General features: G+C 48.1%; 1 protein-coding gene and 1 non-coding gene across 5 annotated transcripts in view; both read right to left on the bottom strand.

Annotated features, from left to right (window-relative positions):
• Positions 1-21,619, bottom strand: part of cadm3 (cell adhesion molecule 3) — a 113,461-nt gene extending 91,842 nt beyond the window's left edge. For 3 of the 4 annotated variants that reach the window (XM_042329059.1, XM_042329060.1, XM_042329057.1), the window contains exons 1-2: positions 21,377-21,619; positions 19,602-19,766 (exon numbers count right to left, since the gene is read on the bottom strand). In XM_042329059.1, the coding sequence (XP_042184993.1) occupies positions 19,602-19,695 (94 nt within the window). In that variant the 5' untranslated portion in view covers positions 19,696-19,766; positions 21,377-21,619. Of the gene's footprint in view, positions 1-19,601; positions 19,799-21,376 lie in introns of all 4 variants that reach the window. The other variant, XM_042329058.1, reaches the window with a different exon arrangement.
• Positions 21,620-24,467: 2,848 nt separating this feature from the next.
• On the bottom strand, positions 24,468-24,541 carry trnar-ucu. Its single transcript has one exon. It is a non-coding gene; the product is annotated as a tRNA-Arg (tRNA).
• Between the last annotated feature and the right edge of the window lie 2,959 nt (positions 24,542-27,500).

Here is a 27,500-nt window from a genome sequence, read left to right as displayed (position 1 = left end):
GGGAAATGAGAGACTGTGGCAAAGCAGGCGCTGAGACAAACCGCTTGTTGACTTGAACAAACCAGACAAACTGGTAACAGACAGACAGAAAACACAGGTTTAAATACCCAGAGGACAAGTGGGGAAGATGGGAGACACCTGGAGGGGGTGGAGACAAGGACAGGTGAAACAGATCAGGGCGTGACAGCTGAGGTCCACAATACAGCCATCTAATGACATCACTGGAACACAACACAGTGATTGGTTCAGATAAAGTATACATCCCAAATGACAGCCTATTCCCTATGTAGTGCACTACTTTAGATCAGGGCTCTGGTCAAAAGTAGTGCACTACATAGGGACTAGGGTGCCATTTCAGAGCCACCAACAGTGATGGGTTTAAGATAACGAAACATCCCTAGAGTTTGTTCCTGCTTCTTTCTAGCCTTGCTGCCACGACAGGATACCTTGGTGATTTAAAACCCCACAGCAAACAATGAAAAGAGCCAGAGGACCATTCCACTGCACCACAAGGCCGGCACAATCAAAGGAAACATTGGTGAAAAGCAGGACAGCACCCAGACTCTGCCTGCTGCACAATGACGCGTTTCAAAAGAGCCACTGATGAATTTCCAGCCTCAGTGTTCCTTTCATCAAAACGTCTTTCTGAGCGGTCGGCCAGCTCACAGCTGACAGTTCTGCTAACACGGCTCGATTTTCTACCGCCCTCCCTCCCACAGATTGACATGGCCCTCCCTCCCTCACACTCCCCCTCCCTCCCACAGATTGACATGGCCCTCCCTCCCTCCCTCACACTCCCCCTCCCTCCCACAGATTGACATGGCCCTCCCTCCCTCACACTCCCCCTCCCTCACACTCCCCTCCCTCCCACAGATTGACATGGCCCTCCCTCCCTCCCTCACACTCCCCTCCCTCCCCCCCTGACATCCCTCCCTCCCACAGATCACATGGCCCTCCCTCCCTCACACTCCCCCTCCCTCCCACAGATTGACATGGCCCTCCCTCCCTCACACTCCACCTCCCTCACACTCCCCCCCTCCCTCCCCCTCCCTCCCATAGATTGACATGGCCCTCCCTCCCTCCCTCACACTCCACCTCCCTCACACTCCCTCCCCTCCACTCCCCCTCCCTTCCACAGATTGACATGGCCCTCCCTCCCTCACACTCCACCTCCCTCACACTCCCCTCCCTCACACTCCCCCTCCCTCCCACAGATTGACATGGCCCTCCCTCCCTCACACCCCCTCCCTCACACTCCCCCTCCCTCCCACAGATTGACATGGCCCTCCCTTCCTCACACTCCCCCTCCCTCACACACGAGGTAAAAAACTCTTGAGTGCTGCAACTGCTGCCTGCGTCCGTCTCGACAACAATCTCAAGAGTGCTCAACATTATTGCTTGTTGTTGCAATGTAATCTGAGATAGCCTGAGTGGATGTGATGGGATCTGACTTGGATTGACAAGGTCTAAAGGGGTTTCTTCTCCTTGTTGTTTAGAAACCGAGGGCTATACTGCTGCCTCTCAGATCACAAGTTATTGAAACAAGTGAGTGCATGTGTCATTCGGATTCCTTTTATGACTTTTTTGAAACCATTATCACACCAGACCCGGGCGCTTAGCTGTGTCTCACATACCAGGCTGACTAACGTATGTGTCAGGAAATAACAGGTCAGAGTCAAACCTGGAGCTGATGATAACATTTTCATGAATACCAAATGGCACCCTTTTCCCTATATAGTGCACTACTTTTGACCAGGGCCCATAGACCCATATGGCCCCAGTCAAAAGTAGTGCACTCTATAGGGAAAATAGGTTGCCAGATATACAATCGGACGCAGATATGAGATGATAACGCTCTACATGTGTCACAAACGCATAGAATCCTATTCCCTATATAGTGAACTACTTTTGACCAGGGCCCTATCGCCACTATGTTGGAACAGGATGCCGTTTAGGACCCATGTTCTGCTTTTGGTTCAATGGAAATGATCCACTGTCTATACGTCTCTCTGTTTATAGTTGTTGTGTTGCTCGGAGCTTAATCAATCATCACATAAAGGTTCAGCCATCCTGATAATAAGATGGGAGTAATCATTTGGGTATTTTAGAGTCTGGTGCAAATAGAGACGAGTGCTGATCCAAGGATGTGTACAAAATGGCACCCTATTTCCTATATAGTGCACTACTTTTGACCATAGACTATATAGGGTATAGGGTTCCATTTGGGATGCACACAAAGTGTGATTCATCGGGGAAGAGACAGGTGTTGTTACTGTGACTGTAGTCAGGTCAGTTAATCAGCTGTGAAACTAATGGAAAATCAGCTCAGCCAGACACTCTCTCTCTCTCTCTCTCTCTCTGCATCTCTCTACCTCCGTCTCTCTGATTCTCTCTACCACCGTCTCTCTCTGCATCTCTCTACCTCCATCTCTCTGCATCTCTCTACCTCCGTCTCTCTGCATCTCTCTACCTCCGTCTCTCTCTGCATCTCTCTACCTCCGTCTCTCTGCATCTCTCTACCTCTGTCTCTCTGATTCTCTCTACCTCCGTCTCTCTCTGCATCTCTCTACCTCCATCTTTCTGCATCTCTCTACCTCTGTCTCTCTCTGCATCTCTCTACCTCCGTCTCTCTCTGCATCTCTCTACCTCTGTCTCTCTGCATCTCTCTACCTCCGTCTCTCTGCATCTCTCTACCTCCATCTCTCTCTACATCCGTCTCTCTCTCCATCTCTCTCTCTACCTCCGTCTCTCTGCATCTGCATCTACCTCCGTCTCTCTCTGCATCTCTCTACCTCCGTCTCTCTCTCTCTCTCTCTCTCATCTCTCTACCTCCGTCTCTCTCTCTCTCTCATCTCTCTACCTCCTCTCTGTCTCTCTCTCTCTCTCTGCATCTCTCTACCTTCGTCTCTCTCTGCATCTCTCTACCTCCATCTCTCTCTCTCTCTCTCTCTGCATCTCTCTACCTCTGTCTCTCTCTGCATCTCTCTACCTCCGTCTCTCTCTCTCTGCATCTCTCTACCTCCGTCTCTCTCTCTCTGCATCTCTCTACCTCCGTCTCTCTCTCTCTCTCTACCTCCGTCTCTCTCTCTCTCTCTCTCTATCTCTCTACCTCTGTCTCTCTCTGCATCTCTCTACCTCCGTCTCTCTCTCTCTCTCTCTGCATCTCTCTCCCTCCGTCTCTCTCTCTCTGCATCTCTCTACCTCCGTCTCTCTCTCTCTGCATCTCTCTACCTCCGTCTCTCTCTCTCTGCATCTCTCTCCCTCCGTCTCTCTCAGCATCTCTCTACCTGTCATCTCTCTCTGCATCTCCCTCCATCTCCGTCTCTCTCTCTCTCTCTCTGCATCTCCCTCCCTCCGTCTCTCTTTCTCTCTCTACATCTCTCTACCTCAGTCTCTCTCAGCATCTCTCTATCTCCGTCTCTCTCTCTTTGCATCTCCCTCCCTCCGTCTCTCTCTCTCTCTCTGCATCTCCCTCCCTCCGTCTCTCTTTCTCTCTCTACATCTCTCTACCTCCATCTCTCTCTAGCATCTCTCTATCTCCGTCTCTCTCTCTCTCTCTCTCTCTCTCTCTGCATCTCCCTCCCTCCGTCTCTTTCTCTCTCTACATCTCTCTACCTCAGTCTCTCTCAGCATCTCTCTATCTCCGTCTCTCTCTCTTTGCATCTCCCTCCCTCCGTCTCTCTCTCTCTCTCTGCATCTCCCTCCCTCCGTCTCTCTTTCTCTCTCTACATCTCTCTACCTCCATCTCTCATCTCATCTCTCTATCTCCGTCTCTCTCTCTACTCTCTCTCTCTCTCTCTCTCTGCATCTCCCTCCCTCCGTCTCTCTCTGCATCTCTCTACCTCATCTCTCCTCCCTCCGTCTCTCTTTCTCTCTCTGCATCTCTCTACCTCCATCTCTCTCTGCATCTCTCTACCTCCGTCTCTCTCTGCATCTCTCTACCTCTGTCTCTCTGCATCTCTCTACCTCCGTCTCTCTGCATCTCTCTACCTCCATCTCTCTCTACCTCCGTCTCTCTCTGCATCTCTCTACCTCCGTCTCTCTGCATCTCTCTACCTCCGTCTCTCTCTCTGCATCTCTCTACCTCCGTCTCTCTCTCTCTCTCTCTGCATCTCTCTACCTCCGTCTCTCTCTCTCTCTGCATCTCTCTACCTCCGTCTCTCTCTCTGCATCTCTGCATCTCTCTCCTCTCTCTCTCTCTGCATCTCTCCCTCCTCCATCTTTCTCTCTCTACATCTCTCTGCATCTCTCTAGCATCTCTCTATCTCCGTCTCTCTCTCTTTGCATCTCCTACCTCCGTCTCTCTCTCTCTGCATCTCCTACCTCCGTCTCTCTCTCTCTGCATCTCTCTACCTCCGTCCATCTCTCTCTGCATCTCTCTACCTCCGTCTCTCTCTCTCTCTCTGCATCTCCCTCCCTCCGTCTCTCTTTCTCTCTCTAGCATCTCTCTACCTGTCTCTCTCTCAGCATCTCCCTCCCTCCGTCTCTCTCTCTCTCTCTCTGCATCTCCCCTCCCTCCGTCTCTCTTTCTCTCTCTACATCTCTCTACCTCCAGTCTCTCTCAGCATCTCTCTATCTCCGTCTCTCTCTCTTTGCATCTCCCTCCCTCCGTCGTCTCTCTCTCTCTCTCTGCATCTCCCTCCATCTCCCCTCCGTCTCTCTTTCTCTCTCTACATCTCTCTACCTCCATCTCTCTCAGCATCTCTCTATCTCCGTCTCTCTCTCTCTCTCTCTCTCTCTCTGCATCTCCCTCCCTCCGTCTCTCTTTCTCTCTCTACATCTCTCTACCTCAGTCTCTCTCAGCATCTCTCTATCTCCGTCTCTCTCTCTTTGCATCTCCCTCCCTCCGTCTCTCTCTCTCTCTCTGCATCTCCCTCCCTCCGTCTCTCTTTCTCTCTCTACATCTCTCTACCTCCATCTCTCTCAGCATCTCTCTATCTCCGTCTCTCTCTCTCTCTCTCTCTCTCTCTGCTCTCCCTCCCTCTGCATCTCCCTCCCTCCGTCTCTCTCTCTCTCTGCATCTCCCTCCCTCCGTCTCTCTTTCTCTCTCTCTGCATCTCTCTACCTCCGTCTCTCCCTCTCTGCATCTCTCTACCTCTGTCTCTCTCTCTGCATCTCTCTACCTCCGTCTCTCTCAGCATCTCTCTACCTCTGTCTCTCTCTCTCTCAGCATCTCTCTACCTCTGTCTCTCTCACCATCTCTCTACCTCTGTCTCTCTCTCTCTCAGCATCTCTCTACCTCTGTCTCTCTCTCTCTCTCAGCATCTCTCTACCTCCGTCTCGCTCTGCAATTCAATTCAATTCAATTCAATTTGAGGACTTTATTGGCATGGGACACATATGTTAACTTTGCCAAAGCAAGTGAAGTAGATAAAGTACAAAAGTGAAATAAACAAATTAACAGTAAACATTACACTCACAAAAGTTCCAAAATAATAAAGACATTTCAAATGTCATATTGTGCATATATATATATATATATATACATTTGGCAGGAGGTTAGGAAGTGCAGCTCAGTTTCCACCTCATTTTGTGGGCAGTGTGCACACAGCCTGTCTTCTCTTGAGAGCCAGGTCTGCCTACAGCAGCCTTTCTCAATAGCAAGGCTATGCTCACTAAGTCTGTACATAGTCAAAGCTTTCCTTAAGTTTGGGTCAGTCACAGTGGTCAGGTATTCTGCCACTGTGTATTCTCTGTTTAGGGCCAAATAGCATTCTAGTTTGCTTAGTTTTTTGTTAATTCTTTCCAATGTGTCAAGTAATTATGTTTTCGTTTTCACATGATTTGGTTGAGTCTAATTGTGTTGCTGTCCTGGGGCTCTGTGGTGTATGTTTGTGTTTGTGAACAGAGCCCCAGGACCAGCTTGCTTAAGGGACTCTTCTCCAGGTTCATCTCTCTGTAGGTGATGACTTTGTTATGGAAGGTTTGGGAATCGCTTCCTTTTAGGTGGTTGTCGATTTTAACAGCTCTTTTTTGGATTTTGATAATTAGCGGGTATCGGCCTAATTCTGCTCTGCATTATTTGGTGTTTTACACTGTACATGAAGGATATTGTTGCAGAATTCTGCGTGCAGAGTCTGAATTTGGTGTTTGTCCCATTTTGTGAATTCTTGGTTGGTGAGCGGACCCCAGACATCACAACCATAAAGGGCAATGGGCTCTATGACTGATTCAAGTATTTTTTTGCCAGATCCTAATTGGGAAGTCGAATTTGATGTTCCTTTTGATGGCATAGAAGGCACTTCTTGCCTTGTCTCTCAGATCGTTCACAGCTTTGTGGAAGTTACCTGTGGTGCTGATGTTTAAGCCGAGGTATGTATAGTTTTTTGTGTGCTCTAGGGCAACAGTGTCTAGATGGAATTTGCATTCGTGGTCCTGGCAAATGGACCTTTTTTGGAACACCATTATTTTGGTCTTACTGAGATTTACTCTCAGGGACCAGGTCTGTCAGGGTCTGTCAGGGCCCAGGTCTGTCAGGGCCCAGGTCTGTCAGGGCCCAGGTCTGTCAGGGCCCAGGTCTGTCAGAATCTGTGCAGAAGATCTAGGTGCTGCTGTAGGCCCTCCTTGGTTGGTGACAGAAGCAGCAGATCATCAGCAAAGAGTAGATATTTGACTTTCAGATTCTAGAAGGGTGAGGCCGGGTGCTGCAGGCTGTTCTAGTGCCCTCACCAAATCATTGATATATATGTTGAAGAGGGTGGGGCTTAAGCTGCATCCCTGTCTCACCCCACGGCCCTGTGGGAAGAAATGTGTTTTTTAAAACATTTTAACCGCACACTTGTTGTTTGTGTAAATGGAATTTATGTTGGATGTTTTCCCCCAACACCACTTTCCATCCATTTGTATAGCCGGTCCCCGTGGCAAATTGAGTCAAAGGCTTTTTTTAAATCAACAAAGCATGAGAAGACTTTGGCTTTGTTTTGGTTTGTTTGTTTGTCAATTAGGGTGTGCAGGGTGGATATGTGGTCTGTCATACGGTAATTTGTTAAAAAGCTAATTTGACATTTGCTCAGTACATTGTTTTCACTTATTGTTCACCTAACATATTTTTTTACACTATTGGTTAGGGCCTGTAAGTAAGCATTTCACTGTAAGGTCTACTACACCTGTTGTATTTGGCGCACATGACAAATAAACTTTGATTTGAAGTCTGTTGTAAATGATAATGCAGAGGATTTTCCCAAGGTTGCTGTTGACTCATATCCCACTGTAGTTATTGGGGTCAAATTTGTCTCCACTTCGGTAGATTGGGGTGATCCGTCCTTGGTTCTAAATATTGTGGAAGATGCCAGAGCTAAGCATGATGTTAAGGAGTTTAAGTATAGCCAATTGGAATTTGTTGTCTGAATGTTTTCTAATTCCATTGTGGGTACATCAACACCAATTACATTGAGCTGCTTTCTGACATGCTGTTCCTTCTTTTTCCGTTGTGTATTTCTGTATTGTTTTAGTGATTCACCATAGTGAAGGCTTAGACTCAGGTTTACTGGGTCTCTATATTTTTGCTTGGGTAGGTTTCTCAATTTCTTTCTTAGGTTTTTGCATTCTTCATCAAACCATTTGTCATTGTTGTTCATTTTCTTTGGTTTTCTGTTTGAAATGTTTAGATTTGACAGGGAAGTTAAGAGGTCAAATATACTGTTTAGATTTTCTACTGCCAAATTTACACCTTCACTATTACAGTGAAATGTTTTGTCCAGGAAGTTGTCTTTAAGGGATGTGTGGTTGGCTAATAGTTTTTTGGGGTAGGTTTCCACACTACTTTCCTTCCATCTATAGCATTTCTTAATATTATTCAGATCCTTTGATTTGATGCCTCATGATTGAGTATTTCTCTGTTCAAGTAGACTGTGATTTTTCTGTGATCTGATAGGGGTGTCAGTGGGCTGACTGTGAATGCTCTGAGAGACTCTGGGTTGAGGTCAGTGATATTGTACCTACCATAGGAGTCCCCTCGAAGCCTACCATTAACTATGTAAATACCCAGCGTGCGACAGAGCTGCAGTAGTTGTGACACGTTTTTGTTAGTTATGTTGTCGTAGTTGTGCCTAAGGGGGCATATGGGGGTGGTAATGCTTTACCTCCAGGTAGGTGTTTGTCCCCCTGTGTGTTGAGGATGTCAGGTTCTTGTCCAGTTCTGGCATTTAGGTCCACAGACTTACATGTCCCTGTACCTGGAAATGATTGATTTCCCCTCCAGGATGGATGAACTGTCTTCATTAAAGAGGTTCTAGTGGGGGGTGGGGGGGAAATAATTGTAGGTAGCACAGAGGCTTTTCTCTCTGTTAAGGTCATTTCCTTTTGAATTTCTAACCAAAGTGAGTGAGTTAGGTCTGCTTTACCAAATGTCCATGTGTCCTTCCCTGTTTCACTCCTGGTAGTTTGGTTAATCAGACCACCAGCTCTCTGTAACCTAGAAACTGGTCCATCTCAATACTAGACTCACTGTCTCACTCAATGTCTCACTCACTGTCTCACTCACTGTCTCACTCACTCAGTCTCTCTCTCACTCACTGTCTCTCTCTCACTCACTCACTCTGTCTCTCTCTCACTTTCTCTCTCTCACTCTGTCTCTCACTCTCTGTCTCTCACTCTCTCAGTCTCTCACCTTCACTCACTCTGTCACTCTGTCTCTCTCACTCAGTCTCTCTCTCACTCACTCACTGCATCCTCATTCTTCTCCCAAAGTGCTAAGACTTCCTGTCATGGATTCAAAATAACTTCCTTAAACCAATGATTACACCAATGCAATGCTTTTAAATCTATGAAAGGAAGTGTGCAAGTCCACACTTCAGAAGAAGGGTGGAGAATAGGGATGAACTGGATATCAGAGGTCTGGGCGGGTCCATCCATAATATGAGGCTTTTTCATCGCCCTCTAACTCTCTCTCTACTCCTAGATCTAGGATCAGTTCTTTCCATGTCCATGTAACCTTTTCCCTTGTGATTTATAAACTGCAAAACTGGTCCCAAATCAGCACTTGATACATCCAGTATGCACACAGGTTGGGAAACCAGTGGCCTGGCCCGTCAAGAGTAGAGAGAGAGTTAGAGGGCGATGAAAAAGCCTCATATTAATGTCACAGTCACTAGCCAGTAATTCAACAAAATAACTAGGGCCTCAGGCTTCTTGTTCTCCAGTTGTTAATGAGTCAACGCTGCTTATCAGTCATCATTGCTGACAGGATCGGTAGAGCCTCCCTCCACCCACTCCACCCACTCACTGCTGTGGAGGTCCCAGACCTGTCTGCTTATCAGTCATCATTGCTGACAGGATCGGTAGAGCCTCCCTCCACCCACTCACTGCTGTGGAGGTCCCAGACCTGTCTGCTTATCAGTCATCATTGCTGACAGGATCGGTAGAGCCTCCCTCCACCCACTCACTGCTGTGGAGGTACCAGACCTGTCTGCTTATCAGTCATCATTGCTGACAGGATCGGTAGAGCCTCCCTGCACCCACTCACTGCTGTGGAGGTACCAGACCTGTCTGCTTATCAGTCATCATTGCTGACAGGATCGGTAGAGCCTCCCTCCACCTACTCACTGCTGTGGAGGTACCAGACCTGTCTGTGTATTAGTCTTCATCCCAAATGGCACCCTATTCCCTATTTAGTACACTACTTTTGACAGGAAACCGTCCATTTGGGGGCGAACTTAGCGGCATGTTTCCCATCAGCCCTGGCCTGGTCTGGCTGGCACACAGGATGCCCAGTCAGCATCTGCCTCTCAAATGGCATCCTATTCCCTATATAGTGCACTACTTTTGACCAGAGTAGTGCACTATATAGGGAACATCATGCCATTTGGGACGCAGAGAGTCGGTCAACAAACAGGACGTCACCCTGGCCTGATGTATCTAGGTTAGAGATACAGAACCAGAGCTGTATCTCAAAACAGCACCCTATTCCCTATATTCGCTCTGGTCAAAAGTAGTGCACTATACAGGGAATAGGGTGCCATTTAGGACCAAAACTCAGTCAGCCAGTCATCAACAATAAATAGCACAAACTGGAAATGAGTGGTTCTTTCAGGAGGCCTGTGTTCTGCCAGAACTCGATTCCCTGAGCAAACTAAAGTGAACTGCTGGCACAGAACACAGAGGCCCTCCCTCCCTCCCTCCTGCCTTCCCTCCTGCCTGCCTTCCTTCCCTCCCTCCCTCCCTCCCTCCCCCTTCCCTCCCTCCCTCCCTCTCTCCTGCCCTCCATCCCTCCCTCCCTCCCTCCCTCCTTCCCCCCCCTCCCTCCGTCCGGCCTTCCCTCCCTCCCTCCCTCTGTCCCTCCGTCCGACCTTCCCTCCCTCCCTCCCTCCGTCCCTCCGGCCTTCCCTCCCTCCCTCCCTCCCTCCGTCCGGCCTTCCCTCCCTCCCTCCCTCCTGCCTTCCCTCCCTCCGTCCGGCCTTCCCTCCCCCTCCCTCCCTCCCTCCTGCCTTCCCTCCCTCCCTCCCTCCCTCCTGCCTTCCCTCCCTCCCTCCGTCCGGCCTTCCTTCCCTCCCTCCGTTCCTCCCTCCCTCCCTCCTTCCTCCCTCCCTCCTCCGGCCTTCCTCCCTCCCTCCTGTCTTCCCTCCCTCTCCCTCCTGCCTTCCCTCCCTCTCCCTCTGGCCTTCCCTCCCTCCCTCCCTCCTGTCTTCCCTCCTCTCTCCCTCCTCCCTCCCTCCTGCCTCCCTCCCTCCCTCCTCCTGCCTGCCTTCCCTCCCTCCCTCCTGCCTCCCCCCTCCCTCCCTCCTGCCTTCCCTCCCTCCCTCCCTCCCTCCTTCCCTCCCTCCTCCCTCCCTCCTGCCTTCCCTCCCTCCCTCCCTCCTGCCTTCCCTCCCTCCCTCCCTCCCGCCTCCCTCCCTCCCTCCCTCCCTCCTGCCTCCTCCCTCCCTCCCTCCCTGCCTTCCCCTCCCTCCCTCCCTCCTTTCCCTCCCTCCCTCCCTCCCTCCCCTTCCCTCCCTCCCTCCCTCCTCCTTCCCTCCCTCCCTCCCTCCTGCCTTCCCTCCCTCCCTCCCTCCCCCTCCCTCCTGCCTTCCCTCCCTCCCTCCCTCCTGCCTTCCCTCCCTCCCTCCCTCCGTCCGGCCTGTAAATTTCACCCACATTAATGATTGGTCTACACCCATCATTTCATCTGTATTCATTATTGGTCACAGCTGGAAGTGCAGCCTCTCTCTGCCCCACTCAATCCAGCGGTCCGTTGCCCTGACGCCAGAGAGAATACACTGAGGAAAATAAACCATTAATCACGTTGTGTTGTGGTCTTGAGATGACACAATGGGTGCGTCTGAAATAGCACCCTATTCCCTATACGGTGCACTATTTTGACCAGAGCCCTATGGGCCCTGTTTCCAATGGCCTTATGAGCCCTTGCTAAAAGAAGTGCACTACACAGGGAATAGGGTGTCATTTGATTCACAGACATTTTTCCCTGAGGTCTCCACTGAGAAGGGGCACGGTCAGTGACCGCCAGTGTGTGTGTGTGTGTGTGTGTCATGCTGTGCGCTTATGAGTGCTACAGAGGGTGGCCACGACACCCTGGCCTGAGGTAACTTGGTTAGTGATACAGAACAGAGTTGCTTTCCAAATGATACGCTGTTTCCTATATAGTGCACTACTTTTACCCAGGGTCCATAGTTTATCCATAAGGCTTTGGTCAAAAGTAGTGCACTGTATAGCAAATAGGGTACCGTTTGGTACTCAGTCTTGGCCAATCACAGCTCTAATCTGTAGCCTTCAGAGAGCCAGTCCAGTTGAACTGTTCCACTATACATCCAGCTGTGAAAAATAAATACTGTACACAATTAGAGGCTCTCTGTATAGGGGCCCAGCACAGACAAACAGCGTTGTTCTTCTCTGACTCTGACACGCTGCTCATATGGGGATTCCTTCTGCATCAAATGTTTAAATGAGTGCCGAGTCGCTGACTTATGTGAGCTCTCACTTGTATCGTTTTGCTAATATTATTGATGAGCATTTTGTTTCGGGGAGGATGAAAACAAAACACAGCAATAACATGGAGGTTTTGAAAGCATGAAAGAAGCAAGTATAGATTTTGAGACATGTTGTAGTGACAGACAGGCTTGGTGCATCTGATCGTTCATCTGTAGTCATTGATCTGCCATACTAATCGTTTTTCCTCTCTGAACCATAACATTGCATTATTTATGCTAAGTAGGCCCTTCTGTTCGGCAATTTAAAATGAACTGCCCATTCACCGGCCACTACCGGCCATTATTGGAGCCTCTCTCCCATTCCTCTCCATCTCCCCCTCTCTCCATATATCTAGGTCTGCATCTCAAAGGGCACCTTAACCCCCCCCCTCATGAGCCTTAGGTCAAAAGTAGTGCACTACATAGGGAATAGGTTGCCATTTGGGGTGCCAACACCCAGTTACCAGGCACCCGGCTACCAGGCACCCGGCTACCAGGCACCCGGCTACCAGGCACCCGGCTACCAGGCACCCGGCTACCAGGCACCCGGCTACCAGGCACCCGGCACCCAGTTACCAGGCACCCAGTTACCAGGCACCCAGTTACCAGGCACCCAGTTACCAGGCACCCAGTTACCAGGCACCCAGTTACCAGGCACCCAGTTACCAGGCACCCAGCTACCAGGCACCCAGCTACCAGGCACCCAGCTACCAGGCACCCAGTTACCAGGCACCCAGTTACCAGGCACCCAGTTACCAGGCACCCAGTTACCAGGCACCCAGTTACCAGGCACCCAGTTACCAGGCACCCAGTTACCAGGCACCCAGTTACCAGACACCCAGTTACCAGGCACCCAGTTAGCAGGCACCCAGTTAGCAGGCACCCAGTTACCAGGCAGCCAGTTACCAGGCAGCACAGCTGTGTCATAGTTTTGGTCGGACACACAACATTAAGCCACATGTACCTTTTAAAAGGGGCAATCTGAGATTAGAAAAACAACAAAGCAGTAATACTATACAGCTGAAGGATGGGTCTGGAGAAATGTAAAGCCCAAAAATCAGATAGATTATTCAAGAATCAATGGCTATACTGCATATTTTTTTTACATTTAAAAAAAAACCTTTCAAATCATTAATTTAATGTATGTACCAATCACAGAAAAAACGACTAGACAACCAGATTTATGAGTCCCAGTTGATGGACAATAGTGCAAAACCGCTCTTAGCTACAAACAACAAAGGCCAGTGATTTCATCGGTTTGTTCTTGCATGGTCAATTCTGCACCAATACAAACCCTAATCAAATGTGACATATTTCTGAATGCGAGAAGTCCTTTTTGCAATACACGTGCAAATTGCAAACTCGTGTTGAATTGACAAAATAAGCTCCACATGAAGAATCACACACATTATAAGGTCTACGCCCGCTCAGGTTCATACATCAGGACTTGATTATCTTTTTGCTTCTCATCAATGTCTTCAATTTGATAATTGCAATCTTCATTTCTATTTGATTTCATTAGCATGTTCCCAACACTGACCTCAGTCACGTCCCAAGTGGCACCCTATTCCCTACGTAGTTCACTACTTTTAACCAGAGCTCTATTGGCCCTGGTCAAAAGTAGTGCCCTATATAGGGAATAGGGTGGCACTTGGGACGAGCCCTCATCTCAGTATCTGGATAAATGTGTTTACCATTGCTACCCCACAGCAGTATACAGTACAGCTTCTCACTGACTCACATTGGCAACTCCTCCAACTGCTCTATACACATTTCACATGCAGAAGCACAGAAAAAAAATACAATTATGCATAATTCAACAACAGACAGTAAAAACAGCTGATGTAGTTAAAGTAGGTGCGTGTGTTTGCATGCTTTTCAATTCGTGGGGTTCTGTGTGGGTGCACATCACATCTCAGAGTGAGCATATTGACGTGAGATAATATAGGCTACTGTGTGTCTGAGTTGGGCTGAATAGGTAACACTGCCAACTCTAGTCCACATGTAATCCCTGCATGGGAAACCAGGGATCGCTCCCCAGTCTAAGATTCTGTCTCCCCAAATCTAAGTATCCTACTGTCTGAATAAATACAAAATACATCCAAAATATATACTTGTAAAAAATATATACATATAAATAAAATGATATAGGGTACTGTTTTGTAGTGTTAGTGAGACTGTAACAGTAGTTCATCTGTGGGATTAGTGACTGTTACAGTGGTTAGTCTGTGGGATTAGTGACTGTTACAGTAGTTAGTCTGTGGGATTAGTGACTGTTACAGTGGTTAGTCTGTGGGATTAGTGACTGTTACAGTGGTTAGTCTGTGGGATTAGTGACTGTTACAGTGGTTAGTCTGTGGGATTAGTGACTGTTACAGTGGTTAGTCTGTGGGATTAGTGACTGTTACAGTGGTTAGTCTGTGGGATTAGTGACTGTTACAGTGGTTAGTCTGTGGGATTAGTGACTGTTGTTACAGTGGTTAGTCTGTGGGATTAGTGACTGTTACAGTGGTTAGTCTGTGAGACTGTAACAGTGGTTAGTCTGTGAGACTGTTACAGTGGTTAGTCTGTGGGATTAGTGAGACTGTAACAGTGGTTAGTCTGTGGGATTAGTGACTGTTACAGTGGTTAGTCTGTGAGACTGTAACAGTGGTTAGTCTGTGAGACTGTTACAGTGGTTAGTCTGTGAGACTGTTACAGTAGTTAGTCTGTGAGATTAGTGAGACTGTAACAGTGGTTAGTCTGTGAGACTGTAACAGTGGTTAGTCTGTGAGACTGTTACAGTAGTTAGTCTGTGAGACTGTTACAGTGGTTAGTCTGTGGGATTAGTGAGACTGTTACAGTGGTTAGTCTGTGGGACTGTAACAGTGGTTAGTCTGTGGGACTGTAACAGTGGTTAGTCTGTGGGATTAGTGAGACTGTAACAGTGGTTAGTCTGTGAGACTGTAACAGTGGTTAGTCTGTGGGACTGTAACAGTGGTTAGTCTGTGGGACTGTAACAGTGGTTAGTCTGTGGGACTGTAACAGTGGTTAATCTGTGAGACTGTTACAGTGGTTAATCTGTGAGACTGTTACAGTGGTTAGTCTGTGAGATAGTAATGTAGAACAGGGAGAGAAACTGTGTGCTTGTATCTAACCCCCATCACTCAACAAAGACTGCTCAAATCAATGAATATGAAAAGATGATTTCCTGCCAATCGTAGGGTTTTTTATTGATAGATGTGTGTGTGTCCACTGGGAGCAGTGTGTGTAACATATTGTCTCCATTGAGGGCTCTCCTAATCAAACCTCTATGGCTCTAATGATCATACCAGGCTTACACAATAATGTGGGTGTTGCCTATTGTATGCGCGAGTGTGTGTGTGTGTGTGTGTGTGTGTGTGTGTGTGTGTGTGTGTGTGTGTGTGTGTGTGTGACACACAGAGAGAGGCAGAGCACAGGCCAACCTGTGCAAGTGTATATCACACACATTCTTCAAAAACAATAGCAGAAATTCCATTGGAGTTCGGGGGGAAAGGAGCTTGGTGACTACCTTGTAATAACACAGTAACAACTAAAAACTGATGTCAACCGGATAGAGTAGAAGATCCTGGAGGGTGACAGTAGAGGAGGACGAGACTAGAGGAGGGTGAGACTAGAGGAGGGTGACAGAAGAGGAGAGTGAGACTAGAGGAGGACGAGACTAGAGGAGGGTGAGACTAGAGGATTGTGAGACTAGAGGAGGGTGACAGAAGAGGATCGTGAGACTAGAGGAGGGTGACAGTAGAGGAGGACGAGACTAGAGGAAGGTGACAGTAGAGGAGGACGGGACTAGAGGAAGGTGAGACTAGAGGATCGTGAGACTAGAGGAGGGTGACAGAAGAGGAGGGTGAGACTAGAGGAGGGTGACAGAAGAGGAGGATGAGACTAGAGGAAGGTGAGACTAGAGGATCGTGAGACTAGAGGAGGGTGACAGTAGAGGAGGATGAGACTAGGGGAAGGTGAGACTAGAGGATCGTGAGACTAGAGGAGGGTGACAGAAGAGGAGGGTGAGACTAGAGGAGGGTGACAGAAGAGGAGGATGAGACTAGAGGAAGGTGACAGTAGATGAGGATGAGACTAGAGGAAGGTGAGACTAGAGGATCGTGAGACTAGAGGAGGGTGACAGAAGAGGAGGGTGAGACTAGAGGATGGTGACAGAAGAGGAGGATGAGACTAGAGGAGGGTGACAGAAGAGGAGGATGAGACTAGAGGAGGGTGACAGAAGAGGAGGGTGAGACTAGAGGAGGGTGACAGAAGAGGAGGGGGAGACTAGAGGATTGTGAGACTAGAGGAGGGTGACAGAAGAGGAGGGTGAGACTAGAGGAGGGTGACAGAAGAGGAGGATGAGACTAGAGGAAGGTGAGACTAGAGGATCGTGAGACTAGAGGAGGGTGACAGTAGAGGAGGATGAGACTAGGGAAGGTGAGACTAGAGGATCGTGAGACTAGAGGAGGGTGACAGAAGAGGAGGGTGAGACTAGAGGAGGGTGACAGAAGAGGAGGATGAGACTAGAGGAAGGTGACAGTAGATGAGGATGAGACTAGAGGAAGGTGAGACTAGAGGATCGTGAGACTAGAGGAGGGTGACAGAAGAGGAGGGTGAGACTAGAGGAGGGTGACAGAAGAGGAGGATGAGACTAGAGGAGGGTGACAGAAGAGGAGGATGAGACTAGAGGAGGGTGACAGAAGAGGAGGGTGAGACTAGAGGAGGGTGACAGAAGAGGAGGGGGAGACTAGAGGATTGTGAGACTAGAGGAGGGTGACAGAAGAGGAGGGTGAGACTAGAGGAGGGTGACAGAAGAGGAGGGGGAGACTAGAGGATTGTGAGACTAGAGGAGGGTGACAGAAGAGGAGGGTGAGACTAGAGGAGGGTGACAGAAGAGGAGGGTGAGACTAGAGGAGGGTGACAGAAGAGGAGGGTGAGACTAGAGGATGGTGACAGAAGAGGAGGGTGAGACTAGAGGAGGGTTACAGAAGAGGAGGGTGAGACTAGAGGATCGTGAGACTAGAGGAGGGTGACAGAAGAGGAGGGTGAGAATAGAGGAGGGTGAGAATAGAGGAGGGTGAGACTAGAGGAGGGTGAGACTAGAGGAGGGTGACAGAAGAGGAGGGTGAGACTAGAGGAGGGTGAGACTAGAGGAGGGTGACAGAAGAAGAGGGTGACAGTAGAGAAGACTAGAAGAGGGTGAGACTAGAAGAGGGTGAGACTAGAAGAGGGTGAGACTAGAAGAGGGTGAGACTAGAAGAGGTGAGACTAGAGGAGGGAGACAGAGAGGAGGAGGATGAGACTAGGGGAAGGTGAGACTAGAGTATCGTGAGACTAGAGGAGGGTGACAGAAGAGGAGGGTGAGACTAGAGGAGGGTGACAGAAGAGGAGGATGAGACTAGAGGAGGGTGACAGAAGAGGAGGATGAGACTAGAGGAGGGTGACAGAAGAGGAGGGTGAGACTAGAGGAGGGTGACAGAAGAGGAGGATGAGACTAGAGGAAGGTGAGACTAGAGGATCGTGAGACTAGAGGAGGGTGACAGTAGAGGAGGATGAGACTAGGGAAAGGTGAGACTAGAGGATCGTGAGACTAGAGGAGGGTGACAGAAGAGGAGGGTGAGACTAGAGGAGGGTGACAGAAGAGGAGGATGAGACTAGAGGAAGGTGACAGTAGATGAGGATGAGACTAGAGGAAGGTGAGACTAGAGGATCGTGAGACTAGAGGAGGGTGACAGAAGAGGAGGGTGAGACTAGAGGAGGGTGACAGAAGAGGAGGATGAGACTAGAGGAGGGTGACAGAAGAGGAGGATGAGACTAGAGGAGGGTGACAGAAGAGGAGGGTGAGACTAGAGGAGGGTGACAGAAGAGGAGGGGGAGACTAGAGGATTGTGAGACTAGAGGAGGGTGACAGAAGAGGAGGGTGAGACTAGAGGAGGGTGACAGAAGAGGAGGGGGAGACTAGAGGATTGTGAGACTAGAGGAGGGTGACAGAAGAGGAGGGTGAGACTAGAGGAGGGTGACAGAAGAGGAGGGTGAGACTAGAGGAGGGTGACAGAAGAGGAGGGTGAGACTAGAGGATGGTGACAGAAGAGGAGGGTGAGACTAGAGGAGGGTTACAGAAGAGGAGGGTGAGACTAGAGGATCGTGAGACTAGAGGAGGGTGACAGAAGAGGAGGGTGAGAATAGAGGAGGGTGAGAATAGAGGAGGGTGAGACTAGAGGAGGGTGACAGAAGAGGAGGGTGAGACTAGAGGAGGGTGAGACTAGAGGAGGGTGACAGAAGAAGAGGGTGACAGTAGAGAAGACTAGAAGAGGGTGAGACTAGAAGAGGGTGAGACTAGAAGAGGGTGAGACTAGAAGAGGGTGAGACTAGAAGAGGGTGAGACTAGAGGAGGTTGAGACTAGAGGAGGGTGACAGTAGAGGAGGATGAGACTAGGGGAAGGTGAGACTAGAGTATCGTGAGACTAGAGGAGGGTGACAGAAGAGGAGGGTGAGACTAGAGGAGGGTGACAGAAGAGGAGGGTGAGACTAGAGGAGGGTGACAGAAGAGGAGGATGAGACTAGAGGAGGGTGACAGAAGAGGAGGGTGAGACTAGAGGAGGGTGACAGAAGAGGAGGGGGAGACTAGAGGATTGTGAGACTAGAGGAGGGTGACAGAAGAGGAGGGTGAGACTAGAGGAGGGTGACAGAAGAGGAGGGTGAGACTAGAGGAGGGTGACAGAAGAGGAGGGTGAGACTAGAGGATGGTGACAGAAGAGGAGGGTGAGACTAGAGGAGGGTTACAGAAGAGGAGGGTGAGACTAGAGGAGGGTTACAGGAGAGGAGGGTGAGACTAGAGGATCGTGAGACTAGAGGAGGGTGACAGAAGAGGAGGGTGAGAATAGAGGAGGGTGAGAATAGAGGAGGGTGAGACTAGAGGAGGGTGAGACTAGAGGAGGGTGAGACTAGAGGAGGGTGAGACTAGAGGAGGGTGACAGAAGAGGAGGGTGAGACTAGAGGAGGGTGAGACTAGAGGAGGGTGACAGAAGAAGAGGGTGACAGTAGAGAAGACTAGAAGAGGGTGAGACTAGAGGAGGGTGAGACTAGAAGAGGGTGAGACTAGAAGAGGGTGAGACTAGAAGAGGGTGAGACTAGAAGAGGTTGAGAGTAGAGGAGGGTGACAGTAGAGGGTGAGAGTAGAGGAGGGTGAGAGTAGAATAGGGTGAGAGTAGAATAGGGTGAGAGTATAGGAGGGTGACAGTAGAGGAGAGTGACAGTAGAGGAGGGTGACAGTAGAGGAGGGTGACAGTAGAGGAGAGTGACAGTAGAGGAGGGTGACAGTAGAGGAGGGTGACAGTAGAGAAGACTAGAAGAGGGTGAGACTAGAGGAGGTTGAGAGTAGAGGAGGGTCACAGAAGAGGGTGAGAGTAGAGGAGGGTGACAGTAGAGGAGAGGAGGGTCACAGACGAGGATGAGAGTAGAGGAGGGTGACAGTAGAGGAGGGTGACAGTAGACGAGGGTGACAGTAGACGAGGGTGACAGTAGACGAGGGTGACAGTAGACGAGGGTGAGAGTAGACGAGGGTGAGAGTAGACGAGGGTGACAGTAGAAGAGGGTGAGAGTAGACGAGGGTGAGAGTAGACGAGGGTGAGAGTAGAAGAGGGTGAGAGTAGAGAAGGGTGAGACTAGCCTAGAAGGGATGAGAGAGATTCTTACCAAAGACAATGAAGTTGCTCTGAACAGAGGCTGCCAGTAGTGTCATTAAACTCAGAGTCCATAGATTTGGGACCAGGTAAGAAGGGAATGCCATGGTTGGTTGGTTCGTCTCAATCCTCAGGAGGTTTAGGCAGGGTGCAGGGGAGAGGAGCACGGGAGTGTTACCTGCAGGGGGGAGAGGAGCACCGGAGTGTTACCTGCAGGGGGGAGGAGCACCGGAGTGTTAGGGGGGGGGGAGAAGAGAGTAGCACTGGAGCTACCTGCGGGAGGAGGGCGATAAAACAAGAATAAGCCGTTCGGGATAAATTGGTTGCGTTCTGATCGGTTGGCGGGTGCTTAATGCACTTTTGGACATCGTTGCTCACGCGCTTCTCCGTGGGTTTCGTAGATCTGCTGCCTGTGTCATATCGTACCGGGAGCGACGCGGTGATCGAGCCTACCACCGTAAAAGGCAACGTTCTAAATCACTAAGGGCGGAAAATCAGTGTGGGCTGTCATTACCCTAAATGTATTCAATTGATGTCTAAATGTATTCAAGCTCTGGAGTATAAGTGGGATGTTTTCTGGGCCCAAAACAACTCTTGTTAATTACAAATATCACAAATGAACCAAATCCAAATTCCCCTTGTTGGCCAAGCAAAACGTCTGAATGGACAGCAAAATGTTTGCACCTGTCGCCCGCTGAGAATTGTCCTGACGGTGCTTCTCTCCTCACATGACACAGATGTAGCACACACGGTGTCACTATAATACCCTCAGCCTCTCACACAGACACACTGAAATAGCCTTACATGGCGGCCGAGCCAAGGCTTGAATCTATCCTCGAAATTCTCCTTCGCCATTCGGTTCAGCGCGGGCCATGGCTAGAGAGAGGTTGCCAGTGGGACGGACGGGCGGGCGAATAGGGCGGGGATATGATGGGGGGGATTCTTGTTGTTGGAGCCATTAGAGAAGAGTGTGTCGATGAAAAAACAGAACTGATTTGTAGAATAACGTTAGTGCTGATCACCACCTTTAAGGGGTTGGATAAATCCAATCTAAAGATAGGTCCTATAGTCCAGTGGTTCCCAACCTTGGGTACTAGGACCCCTAGGAGCACTTGGCCTGTCCAAAGGGGGTACTTGAGAAGTCTCATGAGACCATAGGTCTGCTGGTAAAATGCACATGTGGGGGGTACTTCAGGGGTCCTCGGGCAGAGCTACATGCAGTTAGTGGCAGGCTACAGTAACCGGGAAAGGATGGGAACCACTGCTATAGCCCAGAAGGCACCTGCAATGCTGCTGGATGCCGCGTAGAAACGAGGAAGGAGCCCGGTATGGTTTATCGTGCCTCCTCCTTTCCCTAGCCTGCCTACACCTTTTCCCCAGTAAAGGAAATTAGCCCTGTGTAATGGTAATCAGAGGGACACCTCGTAGCCTATACGTAGAAATGAAGGCGCACACCGTTGTAGATTGTAGTAACACGACCAATGATAAAAGCCTTGCATGCAGGAAAGGGAGGGGAGAGATGGCGAGGCATAACGTAGCCTACAGTCCAATAACAAAAAGCATATTCGCACTAAATTATACAACGCGTCTAGTATGGTATTCCCGGGTCAAGATAATGCTTTACCTCCAGCACCTGCCAGTAGCCTAGGCAACTGGGTGAGGCGCACGCAGGAACATTCCAGGACACGAAAGCATAGTATTTACAACAGTGACAGGTGTCGATTGTTTGTTACAGACCGGACACAGCCAACAACAATAATATTGTTAGGGACATAACAGTATACACACCGAAATAGGCCTGCCTCTGGATTCTCGATCCTGAACGGATAGGCGATTTGTCGCCGTTGGTTCTGGAAGTGGTCCCTGTATTGCAGGAAAACTGGCGCTTGCTCTGATGCCTCCCTGGATCTGTCTATATTGACTTTTTCCTTCCTTCTTCGGATTGTTGTTTTTCTAGCTGTTCCCTCTCTCTCTCTCCACGGCTACCGTTTACTGCAGCAAAAACAGTCTGTCTAAAAGAAAGGAGGTGGCGTGTGGAGGGGGAGGGAGCGAGGGGGAGGGGACTTTAATACGATTTGGCCCGTACCATTCGGATAAGAGGGCAAGAGCATACTGCCTGTGAGAGGGATATACATGCAGGGCAGATAGAAATAGAGACACTATAAAAAAGTATGTGGACACCCCTTCAAATCAGTGGATTCGGATATTTCAGCCACACCCGTTGCTGACAGGTATATAAAATCGACCACAGGCCATGCAATCTCCACAGACAAACAGAGCTGCAGGGTCAATTGTAAGTGCTGTTATTGTGAAGTGGAAACATCTAGGAGCAACAACAGCTCAGCCGCAAAGTGGTCGGCCACACAAGCTCACAGAAGGGGGCCGCCAATGATGTGCTTAAAAATGGTCTGTCTTCTGTTGCAACAATCACTACCGAGTTCCAAACTGCCTCTGGAAGCAACATCAGCACAAAGAACTGTTCATTGGGAGCTTCATGAAATGGGTTTCCATGGCCGACAGCTGCACACAAGCCTAAGATCACCATGTGCAATGCCAAGCATCAGCTGGAGTGTCACCATTGGACCAGTGTAAACGCCTTTTCTGGAGTGATGAATCACAATTCACAATCTGTCATTCCGACGAACGAATCTCTGTTTGGCGGATGCCAGGAGAACGTTACCTGCCAGAATGCATAGTGCCAACTATAATGTTTGGTGGAGGAGGAATAATGGCCTGGGCTGTTTTTCGCGGTTCAGGCTATGCCCCTTAGTTCCAGTGAAGGGAAATCTTAACGCTACAGCATACAATGACGTTCTACACGATTCTGTGCTTCCAAATTTGTGGCAACAGCTTGGGGAAGGCCCTTTCCTGTTTCAGCATGACAATGCCCCCGTGCACAAAGTGAGGTCCATACAGAAATGGTTTGTCAAGGTTGGTGAGGAAGACCTTGACTGGCCTGCACAGAGCCCTGACCTCAACCCCATCAAACATCTTTGGGATGAATCGTAAGGCCGACTGCGAGCCAGGCCTAATCGCCCAACATCAGTGCGTGACCTCACTATTGCTCTTGTGGCTGAATGGAAGTAAGTCCCCGCAGCAATGTTCCAACATCTAGTGGAAAGCCTTCCCAGAAGAGTGGAGGCTGTTATAGCAGCAAAGAGGGGACCAACTCCATATTAATGCCCTTGATTTTGGAATGAGATTTTAGACAAGCAGGTGTCCACATACTTTTGGTCATATAGTGTATATTGGAGAAAGAAAAACTGAGATGTCATATTCATATAGACTGTATCCTATGCCCAAATATGTTATTTGTCATATCATCGAAAAATAATAGGCTAATTGTTTTTTCTGAATTGTTCTTCTTTTATCTAGTTTCTCTATTATTATAGATTTAATAGTTTATGTAGTGGTAGTAGGCTAGTCCCCAATGCCTATAGACAAGAGTTAGGTCTAGCTTCATCAGTCATGAATCAATGTTTTTCTCTGCTTTCCGTTAGGGAGTAGCCTTTTTGACTGACAGCGCGAGACGTTGTCTTTCTGAGTGGAGTCACAACGCTCAAGGCCCGACAGACTGTACTGGTGGGTGTTCAGTGGAGGAGGGTGGGGTGGGGGGCGTTCAACTCGCGAGGGGATTAAGGATTAGTTTTGCATGCGGATTAGTTCGTGTGTAGGGGGAGACATGGGGTTAAAATGGTGGCTGGCGCGGAGGCACGAAAAGCCCTATCACCATAGGCGACAAGCAGAAGGCAGGAAAAAAATCAATCTTAAACTGGGCGGAGATAGGAGAGGGGATCACCAGACAGCTGAAGTAGCAGCAGGAATGTTTTTTGCTAAATGTAATGGCTCTGTTTAAAATTAAATATAGACACAGGCCTTCTTATGCCTACTCATTCCAGCTTTTATACATCCGTTATAATTCAAATGTGGTTGTTGAATTCGCTGTTAGAGAAGACAAATTCAAGGCCTTATACAGCAACAACAAAAAGTCACTGACGGGGTATGAGAGCGCAGGACAGCTCCAGGTGCTGAAAACAGAAGCGCGCCGCCACGAGTTGTCGTTGCGCGCTCTTTCCTGTATGTATCCTCATCAGCAACGTACAGTGTCCTATATGTCATTTGGGCTTTTTAGAGATTATGATGACTATTATGATGATGATTTAGACCTAGAATGGTCTACTATTTAATTTGTGTAATTAAAAAACTTTAAAAAACATTTGCACACAGGCGCGTGCGTGTGTTTGTAATGAGTCCCATGTTCAATGTGTGTTTTTGTTAATTGTTTTGTAAAATATGGCTTAGACCAAATGTATAATTAAAAGACACTCATTTTTGCCTATAATTAAAATTATCATAATGTTTCACATACTGGTAGTCCGAGAGGGTAGGCCTATAGCCTATATTATATTGACTTGTGGATGAATGTGTGAATGAATTCAGATCACAGGAAAGAAAGGATACGTGGTGGAGGGGAGAGGGGGGTGAATGGAAAGAGATGGGTGTCGGGACTTAACAAAATGTTGAGCTGAAGCTGTAGTCTTCCGATGTAAAGTGTTTGATGAGGAGGGTCAGCCTACCGAGTGCAGCATGCATTGTGCATACGTCCCTGATAACGATACCCCGGTGCTGCGATGAGAACTGATTGTAAGTGGAATACAATGTGTGGGCGGGAGAAACCCAAAAGCATCTATCTGTTATGGAGATTACATGTTTCATTTTAAATAAAAATGGCATTATCTAAGCCGTGTATCCAGCGCCACATTTGGATACTAAACATACATTCGAATGGACAGAGTTGCTTGTATAATGCAATAAAAAAGTATGCTTCAATTGGCCAATTTAGTACATTTATTTTTTCTAAAAAGCAGACCAGCAAACCCATCTCTGCCGGGACTCGAACCCGGAGCCTCTGGATTAGAAGTCCAGCGCGCTATTCCATTGCGCCACAGAGACTGAGCCTCACCATTGGATGAAAAGCGTGTTTATATTCTGCCTTTCTAACCGTATTGACCATCCTCATGACATAACGCAGCATCAGGACCACTTGGCTGCTTTTCCCGGACAGACCGATAGGTGCCCATCACCATTCAGCGCCAAGATGGGATATCAGTCCCTGTTTGTTTCATCTGAGGGATAAGCGAACGTCTTTGATGTAATCTATAAATCAAATCGAATTGTATTGGTCACATACACAAAATTAGCAATGTTATTGCGGGTGTAGCGAAATGCTTTAGTTCCTATCTCCAAAAGTGTAGCAGTATCTAACAATTCACAACAATACACACAAATCTAAAACTAAAATAACGGAATTAAGAAATATATAAATATTAGGATGAGCGATGTCGGAGCGGGATTGACTACAGTACAGTAGAATATATACATAGGAAATGAGTAAAACGGTATGTAAACATTAACGTGACTGGTGTTCCATTATTAAATTGCAGTGATTCCATGTCTATGTACAAAGGGCAGCAGCCTCGACGGTGCAGAGTTGAGTAACCGGGTGGTTGCTGGCTGGTGATGGCTATTTAAGAGTCTGATGGCCTTGAGAATAAGCTGTTTTTCATTCCCTCGGTGCCAGCTTCGATGCACCTGTACTGACCTCGCCTTCTGGATGATAGCGGGGTGGACAGGCAGTGGCTCGGGTGGTTAATGTCCTTAATGATCTTTTGGCCTTCCTGTGACATTGGGTGCTCCAGGTGTCCTGGAGGGCAGGCAGTCTGCCCCCGGGCAGACCGCACCACCATCTGGAGAGTCCTGAGGGTGCGGGCGGTGCAGTTGCTGTACCAGCCAGTGATACAGCTCAACAGGATGCTCTCAATTGTGCATCTGTAAAGGTTTGTGAGGGTCTTACGGGCCAAGCTGAATATCTTCAGCCTCAGAGAAAAATGTGATGCACACCAATATATGTGCTCTATAAACATGGACCTGTGTTTCTGGCTATCATGTCACATGAACTACATTTTAAACTTCTTTTTTTTTAATGTCTTTTCCAGAAAAGATGATTACACACACAAAAAAAAATGAAAGAAATTGTCTGAGGATGGTGCTGGATCTGACATGAAAAGGGAACAGTTTAATGAAAAATCTTTTTATTTTAAGGTTAAAACCCAGGTCATGTGACATGATTGCCCAACACAGAGGGCTCCATCTGTAAAATATGATTATAAAAGTGTATTTGTAATAATTTAATAACTTGTAAATATCAGAAAAGCATCCAATAAAATGAGCTCTCACTCTTTCAGCAAACTAAACGGTGTCAGGTAGCCTACTATGTGGTTCTATTGAGAATGAAGAAGCTATACATTTTCACACACAAAAACATGACAATATACATTATATAAATAGCCTAGGGCTGAGCACTTCAGCTTTTAGAGTTGGCCATGTATGATTGGATAAAAAAATGAAGGAATACAAATCAGAGTTCCATCATGCAAATCAGAGTTCCATCATGCAAATCAGTGTTCCATCATGCAAATCAGTGTTCCATCATTTTTTATAATATACTATTGCACCCATTTAGTGTCCTCCCAGGTGAAAATCAGTTCTTGATTACAAAGGAAGAAAGTGAACAGTCTTCAAGTCCAGATCTGAATTTGCCTTGCAGTATTAGACAGGACATTTGCAACAATCATACTAAGCAATAATGTTGGCAATGTGTGTTCTTCTGAAAATGCAAATGCAAAAGGACAATATAATTTTAAGTGCACAAAACTGCCCTTTCCATGACGGACTGACCAAATGAACACAGGTGAAAGCTATGATCCCTTATTGATGTCACTTGTTCAATCTGTGTAGATTAAGGGGAGACTGATTAAATGATTTTTAAGCCTCGAGACAATTGAGACATGGATTGTGTGCCATTCAAAGGTTGAATGGGTAATAAAATATTTAAGTGCCTTTGAACGGGGTCTGGTAGTAGGTTCCAGACGCACCGGGTTGTATCATGAATTGCAACGCTGCTGGGTTGTTCACGCTCAACACTTTCCCATGTGTATCAAGAATTGTCCACCGCCCGAAAGACACTCCACCAACTTGATACAACTGTGGGGATTGATGCCTTGTAGAGTCCATGTCCCAAAGAATTCAACATGTTCTGAGGGGCAAAAGAGGGTCTGTGCAGCTCAATATCAGGAAGGTGTTCTTAATGTTTTGTACACTCAGCGTATAAGTTATCGTGTTGACCATCGCATTGATAATGTATTTACCAAAGCAGGTTCCGCCCCATGGGACAACATTTCACTGTTACAAAATAATATTGGAACAGTAGGTGGGTCTTTCATTCTGTTACATTCGTCATTGACTGTGCACACACAGGCCCCGCATTCCAAATGGCCACCTATTCCCTATGTAGTGCACTACATTTGACCAAAAGGGAATATGGTACTATTTAAGACACTCGGCACACACACACACTAAGGTTGAGGCCCACCATTACATCACAACATGGTATTCCCTTCAGACTGCAACAAACCAAACATGATTAGGTGCAGAAGGAGCTCCTGTGTGGCTCGGTGGGAGCTGAAGCCTCAGGCAACTTTGTAGCTAGTTCAGAAAACATCAATCGTTTCAAACATAATTGTGCACACATCCAATAACATGCAGGTGTTAATGACCTCGTGGAGTAAAGACTCATATCCACAGTGGAAAATGCTGCACACAAACTGCAGGGAGCCTTCATCAATATTTCAGAAAAAACATAACTCAAGTCACAGACTGCCTTTTTTCTGCCCAAAACGCTGTTGGTGGAGAGAAAACAACGTAATGGACTCGGATGGAAACAAGTTCTCCCGGAGAGGGCTACTGTAGACAGAAATGACTGGAGCTGACACACAAGCGTAAGATCTGACTGGCAAAGTGGCATTACTGGTGATTTGATGCTCCGAGTGATCGACATGAGGATCTATTACAG

Source organism: Oncorhynchus tshawytscha, linkage group LG10 (assembly GCF_018296145.1).
Source record: "Oncorhynchus tshawytscha isolate Ot180627B linkage group LG10, Otsh_v2.0, whole genome shotgun sequence".
NCBI classification, from domain to species: Eukaryota; Metazoa; Chordata; class Actinopteri; order Salmoniformes; family Salmonidae; genus Oncorhynchus; species Oncorhynchus tshawytscha.
Note: the sequence above shows the minus strand (reverse complement) of the source record. Positions and strands in the feature narration are given on the sequence as shown.